The following is a 17,254-nucleotide window of genomic DNA, read 5'->3' on the forward strand; positions in this document are numbered from 1 at the left end:
TGGTTTAGTTTAACCCTGCTACTGTGGAGGTTTCTCTTGGCTTTCTGTGTGGGCTGCTGCTTTGTCTAGTTTTACCTTTTGGGGTTAGCATACTATTGTGAATAATTTATTGGTGAGAAGGTAAGCAGAGAAGTACTCTATATCCTAGTAGTTTCTTATCTAGGAATCTGTCCTATAGCAATAATAGGAATGCCTAACAATACCCACATATCCACAAGGGTATTCATTGAACATTATTTTTGGTGAAATTCACAAGCAAGTTAATTGTCATCAATAGGGAATTGTTAAATAAATTACAATAGATAAAGAAAATGGAATTCTATACAATCTTCAAAAAATCAGATCAAGAAGTGGTATTACATTTTAATTATCCCATCCTGTCAACAAGGGTGGCTTCAGTTGCAAGTAATGGAAAAACCAAAGTCAAACTGACTTTAGCAATAAAAAGTTATTTATTGGTCTATTTAATGGAGACATCTGAGGTAGAGTGGACTTCAGGCAAGTTCACTCAGGGATCTACCAATTTTTGGCCTTATTCTTGGCCCTCTTCTATGAAACCACCTTCAGGGTGGTTTCTTGTATGCTTATAAGATGGCTACTTGCACCAACCATGACTACATCTAACAGGAGCAAAAGCACCTTTTCCCTCACCAGAGAAGGAGAGTCCTGAGCTTTGTTGCACTTGAACTGCCTTGGAACCAATAATTATGGCCAGGAGATGGAGGTTAGAGAGCTGAGACCTGGGTCATAGCTCCTATCCTTGAATCAGTTGTATAGCAAGGGGAATTGGATTTTCCTGTTGGCCTTAAGACACTTGGATTTCACCTGTAGTCTTGGTGATGAGGTCAATTCCATCCATAAAACTTTGCTGTTATACATTTTGGGATAGGGTGAGGAGGGCTGAATGGAGATTAGGATGCTATTGAAATTTATTGTACACAATGGATCGTTATCATCTTCTTTCTTAGTGTTAAGGTAATCAGCCTTTTTTTCCTCCTCCTATGCTTGACTTTACTAAAACCCTGAGGTATGTTTAACCTCAGGACTCCAATTTGAAAAAATATAGACTGTTATTTACTTTATTACTTACAGAAGCCCTTCGTAGTACTCTCAGATAGCAAGAAAGATGTAGACAGGAAGTAGGGGAGGGGGATCCTGCTTACTGAGAAATTATAGAGTATTGAAACTCCTCCTTCATATACCTGACCTCAATCCCATTCACTTACCAGTAGGGGCCCCTATTAATTGGTACCTGACCTGCTTTTGCTGTTCATTCATAAAACTGAGTCATTGAAGTACAGTAGAAAAATAATTAGACTACAAGATAACTTTTTTCCTTCCAGGAAATCCATAATTACAAAATATCTGATTTTTCTTCTTGTTTGTATTATGTAAACTTACCCTGTCTGAGGGTCCTCCTGGATTGTTCTTTGCGTTTATATATACATAGAATTTCATTTTCTTTTTTTTTTTTGTTGAAACGTTGAGATGGAGTCTCACTCTGTCACCCAGACTGGAGTGCAGTAGCATGTTTTCAGCTCAGTGCAACCTCCACCTCCCGGGTTCAAGCGATTCTCCTGCCTCAGCTTCCTGAGCAGCTGGAATTATAGGCGCGCACCACCACGCTCTGCTAATTTTTGTATTTTTAGTAGAGATGGGATTTTACCATGTTGGTCAGGCTGGTCTCAAACTCTTGACTTTGTGATCTGCCTGCCTTGGCCTCCCAAAGTTCTGGGATTACAGTGTGAGCCGCTGTGCCCGGCCAATTTCATTTTCTATTTTAAAATTTAAACTACCACTGACACTTCGTTTTCCCCCCGTTTTACTTAGCATTTATCTTAGAGAATGATCTTAATACGTGTAGTTCTATTTTATTCTTCTACTGGCAGCTTAGTATGTGCCATATTATGGATGTGTCATTGTTTATTTACCTGTTAATTTACCCTATAACTGCTTCCTGTGTTTTTGCTTTTACAAAGGGATGTAATGAACATCCTTTACGTCCATCTTTGTGCATATGTGCAAATATTTCCATAGGATAGATGTAATTACTAACTTGAAAGTTATGCAGATTTAAAATTTTGATGCCTTCTGTGAAACATCTTTCAAAATGGTGATGCCAGTTTCTTCTCTCGTGATTACTGCGTATGGTCAGTCTTTTAAATTTTTGCTGATAATGATATATCAAAGTTACAACCAGTTTTTTGCCTCATTTATTGAATAACTTGTTCTTTCTCAAAGACAAGACCTGCCTCCTTCATCATATGTCAGATTTCCATATTCACATGGATCTATTTCTGAACATGGCAAGTTTTATTTATTGTATGTATTTAAGGTGTACAACGTGATGTTTTGATACATGTATACATAGTGAAACGATTCCTACAGTCAAACAAATTAACATATTCACCACCTTCCATAGTCTCTGAAGTCTTCAAGGTTTTCTCAGTATGGTGTTAGACATGTTATGTTCTGATCTGTTTTTGTATTTTTACACTAATTCCACACTAATTTTTTTTTTTTTTGACTGGGAGTCTTGCTCTTATTGCCCAGGCTGGAGTGCAGTGGTGCCACCTCTGCTCACAGCAACCTCTGCCTCCCAGGTTCAAGCAATTCTCCTGCCTCAGCCTCCCTAGTAGCTAGGATTACAGCACCCGCTACCATGCCTGACTAATTTTTGTATTTTTAATAGAGACGGGGTTTCACCATGTTGGCCAGGCTGGTCTCGAACTCCTGACCTCAGGTGATCCACCCACCTCAGCCTCCGAAAGTGCTGGGATTATAGGTGTGAGCCACCTCGCCTGGTACACACTATTTTAATTACTGTAGTTTTAAAAGTTTCGTTATTTAGTAGGGTGAATTTTCCCTTGTTGGTCTTGTTTTTCAAAAAAAAATTTGCTGCTCTTGAGTATTTTCTCTTCCCAGTGAACTTTAATGTAAACTCATGTGGTTCGATGAAAAATTCTGCTGACAGTTTTTCTCGGTATTGCTTCTTGAGTGTATTGATTTAATTAATATATTTACAGTTTTGGGTCTGGCTATGCAGGAACTCAGTGTGTCTTATCCAGTCCTTTTTTAACTGTCTTAATAAAATTTGCTAGTTGTCTTTAAAATGGATCTTATATATTTTATGTTAGGTTTATTCCCAGGTAGGTTGTCATTTTTGCTGTTACTGATTTTGGATATCAATTTTGGATATAATTGTATAATTTGGACTTGGATATAATTGTATTCCATTCTGTCTCATATATAAAAATGAGATAGGATAATAATTTATCTTAGGATAAAAATAATTTGAGTATCCTTATTTTGAATCTGGTTACCTTATTTGCTCCTGTTAAACAAATAGATAAAATTACCTGTCCTCAAAGAGATACTGTGGAAAACTTATTTATTTTAGGAGACTTTGGAACTTTGATAAACATTAGGCTTATCTTTTGTAAAAGCTGGTTAGTGATAGCAATCAGATTCTTTTAAAGGTGGTTTTTTTCTTTCCTTTGATAAAATGCTTAATATGAGGGAGGATTAAGAAAGAGGATGGCTTTTGAACAGTTTCTTCATGGGGAAATAAGAAATTAGAATAATTTAATGTTCTCCAAAAAAAGGAGAACAATGACCTTCTCTCCTGAGCCTACTTCAAGCGTCTGTTTCTTTCTAACTCTATTGCTCTTATCTCTGCATTTTTCTGATCTCTTCTACTGTTAGTGTTTTAGGCTAGCTCCTCAGCAGAGGGCAGAAATTCACCTTCTCTTTAGCTGTGTTTGAAACCAAGAAGATAGAGGTATGAGATCTTCGTAGTCTGTAGTAAGAATTATAGAACCCATCAGAAAAAAATATCAAAGCTTTGTAGCTCCTCCTGGAAGTTTTGATGTGAAGCAGGAGACATCATCTATTGGTACCTGACTTGCTTTTGCTGTTCATTCATAAAACGGAGTCTCTGAAGTACAGTAGAAAAATAGTTAGACTGGAGGATAACTTTTTTCCTTCCAGGAATTGCACCATCACAGATTTGCTGATTTTTCTTCTTTTTCATATTACATAAACTTATCCTGTCCGAAGAGACTATATTGGAACTTACTATGGAAGATTTGCATTAGGTAAATTTGTGACTGCTTAACAGAATTGTGTGTTAATTTTCCAGTTTCTTTTTTACCCAGTCTCCACTTTTACCTTTCTCTCTTCCTTCTATACTTAAATTGGTCTTATTGTAAAATTTATGCGTTTCTCTTTCTGCCTGGCAATGCTGATTTTTTTTTTTTTTTTTTTTTTGAGACAAGGTCTCACTCTCACCTAGGCTGTAGTGCAGTGGTGCGATCATGGTCCACTGCAGCCTCGAACCCCTGGACTCAACCGATCCTCCCACCTCAATCTCTCAAGTAGCTGGGACTAAAGATGTGTGCCATCGCATCTGGCTCATTTTTGTGCTTTCTGTAGAGGCAGGGTTTGCCATGTTGCCCAGGTTGGTCTTGAACTCCTAGACTCAAGCCATCCTCCTGCCTCAGCCTCCCAAAGTGCTGAGATTACTGGCACGTACCACTACATTCAGGCAGGGCTGAGTTTCTGAATCATCATTGCAGCAAGAGGAATTGGATTACCTTTAGACCACTGGCTCTACTGTGGGCTGGGAGTGGGACACCTTCCTTAAAACATATTGAACATTGGCTTTGTGGGTAACTGATCTTTACCTGAATGAAATTTATAGGTACTGTAGAAAGGGTCCAGGGTGGAACGGATGCTGGCAAGGCAACTGTCAACATCCACTTACTAATGAGTCCTATAAAATTTTATCTCAGGCCATACAAAGTAACAGTAATAAATATAAAAGGAAAAATAGACAGCCTAAGCAAGTTTTTAAATTGAGTTACTTGAAAACTTTCTTTGCAGTTTCCCAGTTTATAATGGTTGATTTCAGCTGACTGGCTATAGCTACTTAGAGAACAGAGGAAATTCATTAAAAATAATGAATTATTCAGTTGGGTAGTGAAATCCAGTTGTACAGCACTTCGCTGTGCCATGGATTCAGTTCAGGTCAAGTGATGTTCCTGGTTTTTATGGGCAGTGCGGCTTCGCACTATGACACAGCAAAGAACGTGGCTTTTATCCTTTACCCTTGTTGCTAACTAAAATTAATGGCGTTTTATTGTGTTTATTTGTTTGATTCCATTTACAGTTTATTTCACTTGGTTTTATTAGTATAAAATTGTGCTTTATATAATATTTGACAGTTAGGAAAAATTGTTAGATACCTATACAGAAACAGGTCTCTCAAAAATCATTCTACTACTTTTAAAAATTATATCATCTTACTATGGTTAACCAAGCTATGAATGGGTGGTTTTATTTAGCTTTTCTGGTTTGCTTGCTTGGGCTGTTTGGAGGGAAATTAAGATGAGCAGAAATGTAGTAGTAGATTCATGAAAGCCTTGAAAGCTTCTTTAATTGGAGAATTTAATGAGGGCTTTGGCATGCATTCTTTGGTTTTTCTCTGTTTTCCTCTACCTCTTCTTCCTTTTGGTTCATAGAAAAGTAGAAAGAAATTCTCAAAAACCATACAGGAGAATACCTTATAAATGATATCTTCTGCAATAAACTATAGATTATTTACATGTTTATATATCTAGATACACAGTCTATGTGTGTGTATATATGCATGTGTGGGTATATATATGTATAAATTAGTTACTAGTATATAGGTAAGTATAAAAACTCAATGTGCAAGGTTACATTTTCAGAAAATATGTAACATAGTAGAAGAAATCAAGCCTAGAATTTTTTAAAAGTTTATTGCATTTTTTGTTAAAAATGAAAGGCTTTTTTGACTAGAAGCTGCTTCTCAGTAAAAATAACATAATTGTGTTGGTGAAACTGAAAGATTCTAATCAAAATTAGGATGTTGACCACCAAACTGAATTGCTGGAGTACTTAAGCTGCTTTGGTTTTGTAATCTTTCTGTGTCAGAATATTTGGAAAACACTTATTAATCCAATCTTGTAACTTATCCTTGAAATCTCTTTTTCATATTCTTTTCCACACACATGAAAAGTTAGATAAGTATATGAATTTCTGTTGTCAGACTATAATTGGAAACCTCCTAAATATAGTTTGTGCAATATAGTTAAAGAGAAAGAAAATAGGCCCAGCACGGTAGCTCACGCCTGTAATCTCAGCACATTGGGAGGCTGAGGTAGGGAGGATTGCTTGAGGCCAGGAGTTCAAGACCAGCCTGGGCAACATGGTGAAACTCCATTTCTACAAAAAATACAAAAATTAGCTGGGCATGGTGGCATGTGCCTGTAGTCCTGTAGTCCCTGCTACTTGGGAGGCTTGGGTGGGAGGATTGCTTAAACCTGAGGAGGTTGAGGCTGCAGTGAGCTATGATTGAGCAACAGAGCTAGACTCTGTCTCAAAAAAAAAAAGAGATGTGTTTCGAAATTCAGTACTTTTTTTGAGTGAGGTCCAATGGGTAAGAAAGAAGCATTGGATAAATGAATCCATTTTCTCTTCTTTGTTTGAATTTGTAATTTAAAAGAATATTCTACCTATAAAGTACTTCAGTGCTTAATTAGCTGTCAGTGAATTTATATATCTTATCTAATTCATATGGATTGGCTATTTTTATCTGTACCTACAGATTCTTGACCTCTCTAATGGGATCCCAGTATACTATAGGGAATGAGGTACAATAGAAGTAAAAGACCTATCACTAGTCCTGTCATCATTCCAAGTCATGTGTAATTATAGTTGAAAAGAAGTGATATCATGTGTATTGCTGTCGTCTTTACGTTAATCTTGTGGTCAAGAAAGCAAATATTATAATATATAGGAATGATATGATATCATAAGACAGGTAATATAATAATGGGAACATAATCCCATTTTACAAATGAGGCAATGAAAATTTAGAAAAATAAAGTGACTTGTCCAAGGTCACATGGATGCTAAGTGACCAAGTGTCAAAGCAGAATTTTCCAAATAATTTAAAGATAATTCTTGTACAAATATAGAAAGAACACGTCATATGTGTCGTGTTGATGAGGGAACCAGCAGGATGACAGCTTTGGTTCAGAGAAGTGCAAAGATAAATATAGACTTTGGAGGAAAAAGTTGAGAATAAGATTGCTAGGTTAGATACAAAGCTGTGCTATAGGGCAATAAAAACCATAGACTTTGAGGTTATCTTTTTTACTCGACAAGATTCAGTTACACCTTTATGAGACCAAAATTTATTATTTAACATGTGGATATTAGAGTCTGAGTTTTAAAATTATTAATAAATAACCAGTCAAATAAAGCTATGTCCCCTAATGAAATACTGATAATCGTTGGGTGAGCTTGTGCTCCTATATGACATTGAAATGACATACTGCCCTCTCTTTGTCTAAGTTTTGGATACTTTTTTTTTTTTCTTTTTTGACACAAAGCAGCATTGGAACCTAGGTTTTCTGACTTTCAGTCCAGGCTTCTTTCCACTCTACTTCCTTCTTCTTCATAGTATAATTTTCAATGCTAGAGCAGTCTGCATAACTTTTGCAAAATCAGCTAGTCTTAGTTATTAGTTTTCCTTTGTGCAAAGTGATGTAGATACAGCTTTCTTCCTCAGAGAAACATTGTGAAATTCAATGGATATTTGTAAAATTTGCATACATGCCCAGTGTGAAAAATTGAAATTATAACTTAAGTATTGCAACTGTTCTTTTAGAATATTTTGTTAGCAAATTTCAGAGTAATTATAAATATTCTTGCGTTTTTATTGTAATAAGTATTTATAAAAGTGTATTTCATCACATTAACCTTTACATATGTTGAATAAAATAGAATTGAACTGTTTTGAATAGTAAGTGGAAATTTTTCCACATTAAACCCTTTAACTGGCTAGCACAGTTAAGCATTGCATTATTTAACTAATAATTTTTTCCTCAACTTCAGATTATTATCCGTATGTGTCATGTAACTTGACAATTTTTTTTTTCTTTTAGTGCTTTTCAAAAAGAGTGGGATACTTTATTCAGTTTAGCCCTCAAGCAATTAGGGAAGTCAGTTACCATGGTAACAGTAGGTATTAATTTCCTTACCTAGTTAGAGGTTTTATGAACAAAGAAATATCTGAGTTCATCCACCAAAACCCAACTTTGTCTTGAGACTGGCCTCTTGAGACTGGTATTAAATCTGTCTATTTTCTAGAAGATGACACTATTCTAAGTGGAAAATGCGGTTCTCTTGAGGTGAATTTCTACTCTTATCAGAGTGATGTAGAGTATGGTTTAAAAGTTAAGTGATTAAAAAGCTACCCTTTCTTAGCTAATTTGGAATGTAATTGGTCTTAATTTTTCTAAATTTGTTCTAACTAAAATCTTACTGGTGTGATTTCTATTGACATGAACTAGAGATTACTTCAGCAGACAACTTGTCCCAATATCTAAATGCTGTCAAATAGAATCACTTAAGATTAATTTCTTCCAAAACAGAGTTCACAGTTTTGACAGATAATCTCTTAGCATTTAATTGACTGATATTACCAACCTTATGGAGTAGGTCCACTCGTTTAGCTGTCATGAGGACCATTTTGCAACTAATTTATCAAAAAGCCTTCACCGAGAAGTTTCATATCTTATTGATATTTTAGAATGCATTATGGAGATTAAAAATCACTACATTGGGTTGTTAATAACGCCAGCCTTGAACTTTCAGTTTTAGAGCATTTTATCTGTGTTCTGTAGTAGAAGTTGGTAAGGTGTCCAGTGGGTCATGTTTGACTTGCTGCTTGTTTTTGTACTATGTACTGAATGGTTTCTACATTTTTCAGTGGTTGAAAAGTCAAAAGAAGAATAATATTTTATGAAATTTAAATAAATCCAGCTTTCAGTGTCTGTAGGTAAAATTTCATTGTAACGTTGTTATGCTTAAGTATTGTTTATGACTTCTGTGCTATAGTGACAAACTTGAGTAGTTTTGACAAAGATCATCTGGCCCGTAAAGCCTAGAATATTTACCATATAGCCCTTTAGAGAAAAAATTTGCTGGCTCTTGTTCTATAGTATGAAAAAATGTAGCCTTGATTATTCATTAAAAAATTACTTTTTCATTTCATTGACATACTTTTGTCCCCTGATTGTTAAAAGGAACACATGTTCTTAGAGAAAAGTTAGAATATATAGAAAAGTATAAAGAAGAATATGAAAAACCATTTGCAATTGTGAGATAACCACTAATGTTTTGGTATACATTGCTCCGGACTTACATACAAACATACATGCGTATTTAGTTTATACAATTAGAGTCTAATTTTCTTTTTGAGACAATCTTGTTCTGTTGCCCAGGGTGGAGTGCAGTGGCAAGATTTCAGCTCAATGCAACCTCTGCCTCCTGGGCTCAAGTGCTTCTTGTGCCTCAGCTTCCCAAGTAACTGGGATTACAGGCATGCACCATCATGTCCCCCTAATTTTTGTATTTTTAGTAGAGACGGGGTTTTGCCATATGCCCAGGCTGATCTCAAACCCCTGACTTCAAATCATCTGCCTGTCTTGGTCTCCCAAAGTGCTGGGATTACACACATGAGCTCCTGCTCCTTAATTTTTTAATTTGCTTTTTTCACTTGAATATTTATAAGAACATTATTTTTAATGATTGTGTAGTGTTCTGTTTTATGGATGTACCATACTTAATTATTTAGCCATAATTTATTATTATGAGGTTGATAGACATGATAATCAGATTGAGCTCAAGAAGCTAGTTATAGGGTTGCACAATTAATGAATCCCAGGTACCTTGCTGGGTTGCTGAGGCTGCTATTTTTTTCCTGCCTGTTTGGAACACTATGTTTGAGACCAATGAGGCAAGGGAAATTGAAGAGCTGCCATTTTCAATTATTCTATTAGAAGATACATTGAAGATTTGTGGAATGACATAGACACAACACTAATCCAGAAGATTATTTAATCAAAAAGGCATTCGTTTCAGATATGAATTCATAAACTTTTGTAATGATTCTTAGTTTGAAGACTGTATAGAATCCCTGAAGAACTGGAAGACATTATTTGCTTGGCAAAGAGAAGTTCCCAAACCAACTGGGGATGAAATATTCGAAGAGATAAATGAATACTTTGAAACATACAAGATACTATGGAAACAGAGTGGAAGTTTGGGACAGGTAATGACAGGACGATATAAAAGCTTTACATTAAGTTCAATCTAAAACTTTATTCCAAGTAACAGGTTGTCTTATTCATGCAGAAGCAGTTGTAAATTAAAACTTGCCTGTGGTTTGGAATTTCACATTAAATGATTACATTAAAAATTCAAATGGTGAGCCTAACTAAATCTAAGCTCCTACAGTACCTTCTTTTCACCTTTAGGTGAAGAAATGCGATGAGCTATTTTATTACTGATTATGTGATTATGTGGACAGTCCAAAGGAAGGTTTATAAGCGAAAAGGAAACATTTGAATTATTCCATGTGAGTGATTCTTACTTTGCAGATTTGTTGAAGTGTAGTTATTGGCTTCAAAAAGTGGTATCCTTAACTGACATTTTGAGTGCTTGAATTCACTCTATAAAAAAATGCAGTGTTCATGTGGAAAATACATTAAGGTATATGACAGAGTTTATGGATTCAGAGCAAAAATTCAGCTTTGGAAAAGTGAAGTTAAAATGGTTTTATAAGTGATGTTTAATTGGTGTTATTTGAATCCTAAAGAAGATTAATAGTGCTAGTAGAGGAAAGTCAGTGTGCGTCTGTGACAAAGCTTTAGTATTATTTTGAAATACTTGATGTAAAAAAGTTCAAGTTTACTCAAAGCTTAAATCATCTGAATAAATTAACATATTTCCTAATTAAAGAAAAGGAGAAGCTATTAGACTTAAAGAATTTTTGCACCCTTGAAATACATACAATTTGAAGAGACTAAGTTGTTGGAATACTGGTTAATGGTGAAAAAGGAGTTTTCAGTCTATGAGAGCAAAGCCTTCTCTTTTGCCATTTGCTTCTTTGTAGTGGTTGCTATGTAGAATTCAAATAAAACATTGTTAAAAAATCTTGGTCAGGAGTAGAGTGTAGCATAAACCCAGTGCATTTTAACATGAATAATGAGGAAAAAGGGAATGCATGATAATTTCATCAAGTCAGAAAAAAATGGAAAAAGAAAAAGAGGAAACTGAAGAAAGTAATGAAAGTAAGGTGAAAGGGAAAAAAACTTTTTATACCACCTGTGAATGAGATTAATTTTCATTTCCGTACTGAAAGACAAACATATTCCGATTAAGCCATTCAAAATAAAAAACAATTTTTTTTTTTAATATGAGATGGGATCTCACTATGTTGACCAAGTTAGTCTTGAACTCCTGCCCTCAATCAGTCCTCCTGCTTCAGTCTCCCAAAGTACTAGGATTTCAGGCATGAGCCACTGTGCCTGGCCAAAACCAAAATTAAGCAACAAAACAACAACAACAAAAATTCCGGACAGCCTTTAAAATAATGATAAAGGTTGAAAAATTGTAGATAGTGGTAGATAGATAAGATTTCAGGAAAAGTCCAAACCAAAGCAAATCATAATACGTTATTTTAAAGGGGGGTTTAAAATCCTTTAAAGGTACAATATGAAGCATTATGAAATGATAATATACATGTTTTTAAAAAAAATTAATTTTATTTTAAGTTCCAGGATACATGTGCAGGACGTGCAGATTTGTTACATAGGTAAATGTGTGCCATGGTGGTTTGCCGCACCTATCAATCTATCACCTAGGTATTAAGCCCCACATACATTAGCTGTTTTTCCTGATGCTGTCCCACCTCCAGGACCCAGTGTGTGTCGTTCCCCATATATTCTCATTGTTCAGCTCCCACTTACAAGTAAGAACATGTGGTATTTGGTTTTCTATTCCTTTGTTAGTTTGCTGAGGATAATGGGTTCCAGTTCCATCCATGTCCCTGCAAAGGACATGATCTTCTTCCTTTTTATGACTGCATAGTATTCCATTGCATATGTATCACATTTTCTTTATCTAGTCTGTCATTGATGGGCATTGGGGTTGTTTCCATGTCTTTGCTATTGTGAATAGTGCTGCAGTGAACATGCATGTGCTTGTATCTTTATAATAGGATGATTTATATTCCTTTGGGTATATACTCAGTAATGGGATTGCAGGGTCAAATGGTATTTCCGGTTCTAGGTCTTTGAGGAATTGCTCCACTGTCTTCCACAATGGTTGAACTAGTTTACATTCCCACCAACAGTGTAAAAGCATTCCTATTTCTCCACAGCCTTGCCAGCACCTGTTGTTTCTTGACTTTTTAATATACGCCATTCTGACTGGCATGAGAGGGTATCTCATTGTGATTTTGATTTGTATACCAAAAATATTTGTATTTCTCTAGTGATAAGTGACATTGAGTTTTTTTTTCATGTTTCATGGTTGCATAAATGTCTCTTTTTGAGAAGTGTCTGTTCACGTCCTCTGCCCACTTTTTAATGGGATTGTTTTTTTTCTTGTAAATTTGTTTGAGTTCCTTGTAGATTCTGGATATTAGACCTTTGTCAGATGGACAGATTGCAAAAATTTTCTCCCATTCTGTAGGTTGTCTGTTCACACTGATTTGCTGTGCAGAAGCTAAAACACGTGATTTTAGAAAAAGACCTGTCAAAGTCATACATGCTGAACGACATAGCGAGTACGTATGTAAATAAAAAATTATTTTATACTGTGAATTTGACCAGGAATAACCTTTACCTCGTCAGGAATTACAATCCTCATGTATGGCAAAGGATTTCCCTATTGCAAGTTATTCCACAACATTAATTTTCGGTGTGCTTTTTATCTATCCCAAGTAAGTAAATTTGACAAAGATGTTAGGTTTGTAAACAAATTTACGTTCAAGTTCTTTGCCTGGAAGTATCTAGATAGAATTTTGCGTGCAAAAGAGTATTTACATCTAAAAATTACATATTTTGAATTAAAATGATTTTAGTGTTATAGATAGAAGGAAAGAGTTATTGAAGTTTATTTCTGTTTTGGCAGTGTAAATGAATTACTTACAAAATTTCAGAAGTCTACAGGTGTTTTTATAAAGTTTGTGTTATTTGTGGAAACCTTAGTTTTCTGGCATTTTGCCAATGAGATCTACTCTACGTATAGCAGAAACTTGTTTTCCAGCTTTATAAATATATATTTTAAGATTAAGAACTGATTTTACATATATAATCTGGGATCAACTTTTGACTTCTCCTGTCAAGGATTTTGAATTTGTGACAAAATATACACTTATTGATAACCAGTGACATATATAAAATGCTTTACAGTTCATAAAGCATATGTATTTGACATATTTTTTCACTACATATGATGCATGTGGCAACCCCAAGAGTTGAGTTGTACCCATGGGCAAACTTTGATCATGATTCAGTGAATATAAGCAAGCACCAATTGCAGATAGAACATTCTTTTTTTGAGTCCCAAACCGTGAGAAATAAATTACAAAATGTACCTTTCTTCTGCATTAGGACACGTTGTAGTTTTGTATTAACACGCTAGTTTTAAGCAATATATGCAAAAACGTTGCACAAAGGAAGTTGTTTTGATATTGGGACTCCTGTATTATTATTTTTAATTATGTGCTTTATTTGACTACCCCACATTTTCAAGCATAAATTAATAAATCCATAATTCCAGGCTCATTAACAATAAACAATCTCCAGGCTCATTAACAATAAACAATCTAGATAGTTGAACTCTTTCTTGCTAACATTTTCTAGATATGGACTGTTTGGTATTTTTCTACTAATAAAGACCCTTAGTAAGCTGCTTTCTGGTTTGATGTCATTGGGATGTTTACTGGGAACTTTGGTGGAGGTCTTTCATTCTCTCTCCCCTAGTGGTTAAAGAATGAGTTACAAACCTGCTCTGTTAACCCTTTCCTTCCCAATGCACAATAGCGATGGAGTTTGTTCTCTAAATGGAAAATTTGTTTGATAAAGTCATCTTTAAAATTTTTTGTTCCATAAATTATCGGTATTTTCAGTTTCTGATTCATGCTTGGAATAGTTGCTGCGTATTGTTTAATTTTGTCAGAATTTATATTGTTAAATATCAAATACAACAGACTATTCTCAAATCCTAAATAGTTAGTGTAGTTAACATTAACATCCTGTTTCATCATGAGACTCTTCAGTGTTACGTTAAAAACTGCTGGCCGGGCGCGGTGGCTCAAGCCTGTAATCCCAGCACTTTGGGAGGCCGAGACGGGCGGATCACGAGGTCAGGAGATCGAGACCATCCTGGCTAACACAGTGAAACCCCGTCTCTACTAAAAATACAAAAACTCAGCCTCCCGAGGTAGCTGGTGACTACAGGCACCCGCCACCTCGCCCGGCTAAGGCAGGAGAATGGCGTGAACCCGGGAGGCGGAGCTTGCAGTGAGCTGAGATCCGGCCACTGCACTGCAGCCTGGGTGACAGAGCGAGACTCCGTCTCAAAAAAAAAAAACAAAAAAACAAAAACTGCTACCTCCTTGGCTGGGCGTGGTGGCTCACGCTTGTAATCCTAGCACTTTGGGAGGCTGAGGTGGGCAGATCATGAGGTCAGGAGATCGAGACCATCCTGGCTAACACGGTGAAACCCCCTCTCTGCTAAAAAATACAAAAAATTAGCTGGGTGTGGTGGTGGGCGCCTGTAATCCCAGCTACTCAGGAGTCTGAGGCAGGAGAATGGTGTGAACCCAGGAGGCAGAGCTTGCAGAGAGCCGAGATCATGCCGCTGCACTCCAGCCTGGGCAACACAGTAAGACTCCATCTCAAACACAAAAACCAAAAAACAAAAAAACTGCTACCTCCTTATTAGAAAGCTAAAGTAATAGGAACTAAGGTTGAAGTTTGAGGAATTTACTAAGAACTAAGCCTTGAGCTAAGGCTATTTCAATTTAGTATGAGTCATATCAGGGTACGGATCCATTTTACTATTAACAAAACAAATATGTTATTATTATCATTTTTTAATGCACACACCACCTTTGGGAGATTCTTATTCACTGTATTTTCTTTAATTATACTTGAATTTTGGTTTACATTGAGGGGTGCCCTCAAAGATATTAACAGATTTTTTAAAAATCCACTAAAAAACTCATTCTTAGGGAAATTTGTTCACTTACTAGGCGAGGAGCAAAATAAAAATCCTTAATGTAGAAGAGCTATTATCTGTCTTCAAAATTAAATCTTTAAGTAGACTTGTGAATAAATCTAATAGTTTTGCTGAATTTACTTAGATCTTAAGACAGAATAATCATGTAGAAAATTTAAAATGTCAGGAATTCATAATAATTCATATACCCAAGGATTTTCATTCATAGTGAGGTGAGGTTATTCTTAAGAATCAAAGTCATAGAATAATAGAATTTTGAAACTGTCAGAATTATACAAGTCAATTAAAATGGCTGATTTGTTTTAAGAGGAAGAAATACTAAATGTATAATTATTAGATGCAGCATATTGTATCTGTTTTCTTTTGTAATTCTAGCTCTTATAACTTATGCTTGGACCTAGGTGTCATAACTTACTTTAAATATGTATGTTTGGTTTTCATTCATATCGACAGTACTACCTCTCAGTTTTTTTCAGATATTGTTTTGTATTTACCCATGAAGACATTGTTTTTTTGGACTCTGCAAATAGGACATTTCAAAGATGAATGAAAAAAAATCGGAAACAACTTCACGGCAGCGGAAATGTCCTGAATGGATGAATGTGCAGAATAAAAGATGTGCTGTAGAAGAAAGAAAGGTATGTTGTTTATTGACTATTCTTTCAGGTGGGAAATTTAATTTATATTTGACTGTGCAAAGAGTCAGTTGTTACTTGTAAACTTCAAGTCATTGTTTAGGTCAGAGTTACTGTTGTCTAAATGCACCAGGACCTAGTTGTTGAAAGGGTAAACTGGAATAAACTTTAATTGGGTTTACAAAATGAGAATTCTTACTGTATATTTTCTCTTTTTATATTCAGTTTGCATGGTTGACTTTACCAGTTTGTTCTAGTTCAGATAATTTAGACAACATTACCTTTGTTGAATTTTTTGTTTGCCAGCCAGCCTTAAGCATTTTAAGGCAACATTATTCTTACAGCTACAATATGAATATAATTACCAGAAAAAAAAACTCAGGAAAATAAATGCTTTTATGAAAATGGGATTAGAGGTTTAAAGATAAACTTGTTAGGAGAAATAATTTTACAATGGGACGGCTTTTTCTTTGTTTAGTTTTCTTTATGACTTCATTAGTTTATAAAACATTAATTGATAAAACTTAGAACTATAAATTGAATGCTTCAGTGAACTTTATTATTTCAGTGGACATTTGTTATTTGATGTGAACTTTGTGCCTGTTTTGAAATTTGCTAAACTCAAGGCATGTGTTCGGAAGAGTGTTTTTGAAGACGACCTCCCCTTCTTAGAATTCACTGGATCCATTGTGTATAGTTATGACGCTAGTGATTGCTCTTTCCTGTCAGAAGATATTTGGTAAGTGATTTGAATTTCCTGATTTCATTTGAATTTGGACCCTTAGAAGGTACTATTATGGTAATATTGTAATATTTGTGAATATACTGAGTTTTACAGTTGAGGTGTGTTCAATAGATAATTATTTCTATGTATAGACTATCACCAAGTTTTACGTTTCAAATAAAAAATAGTCACTGAATTAATTTGTAATCTGTCAGTTTGTTCATGCATATGCTTTTCTATTACTTTAGACAGTTTTTTTAACTTTTTTAGTATATGTGCTGCTGAAGTGAGCACGACAGTTTTTTTAACTTTTAGTACTTAAGATGTTATATATAGAGCTACTGAACATATTGTGTTTATTTTACCAATTTAGGGAAAAAATGCAAAAATTATTTAACCTTTAAATGCACCTTTATATTTCATTAAAAATAATCAACATAGTAATATTGAATAATGGCTGTGATTGGCTCTGTTGTATTTAATTAGCAACAATTCTAACAAATTATCCTTAAAAAATGTTCTCACTAAACATTAGAGGCCAGATAACGGTGGCTCAGGCCTGTAATCCCAGCACTTTGGGAGGCCGAGGTGGGTAGATCACGAGGTCAGGAGATCGAGACCATCCCGGCTAACATGGTGAAACCCCGTCTCTACTAAAAATACAAAAAATTACCCAGGTGTGGTGGTGGGCGCCTGTAGTCTCAGCTGCTCAGGAGGCTGAAGCAGGAGAATTGCTTGAACCCGGGAGGCGGAGGTTGCAGTGAGC

The 17,254-nt window shown here is 35.3% G+C and overlaps 1 protein-coding gene across 17 annotated transcripts in view; it reads left to right on the forward strand.

Annotated features, from left to right (window-relative positions):
• The window catches only part of WRN (WRN RecQ like helicase), a 145,225-nt gene that overhangs the window by 9,345 nt on the left and 118,626 nt on the right, over positions 1–17,254 (forward strand). For 9 of the 17 annotated variants that reach the window (XR_004185790.1, XR_004185787.1, XR_004185786.1 and 6 more), the window contains exons 2-4: positions 12,574–12,667; positions 15,596–15,767; positions 16,391–16,503. Coding sequence is in view for 10 of the 17 variants with exons in the window: in XM_031669478.1 (XP_031525338.1) it covers positions 15,672–15,767; positions 16,391–16,503 (209 nt within the window). In the remaining 7 variants the exon portion in view is untranslated. Of the gene's footprint in view, positions 1–9,991; positions 10,148–12,573; positions 12,668–15,595; positions 15,768–16,332; positions 16,504–17,254 lie in introns of all 17 variants that reach the window. The other 8 variants (XM_031669469.1, XM_031669468.1, XM_031669471.1 and 5 more) reach the window with 7 other exon arrangements.

The sequence above is a fragment of the Papio anubis genome, chromosome 8 (assembly GCF_008728515.1).
Source record: "Papio anubis isolate 15944 chromosome 8, Panubis1.0, whole genome shotgun sequence".
NCBI lineage: Eukaryota > Metazoa > Chordata > Mammalia > Primates > Cercopithecidae > Papio > Papio anubis.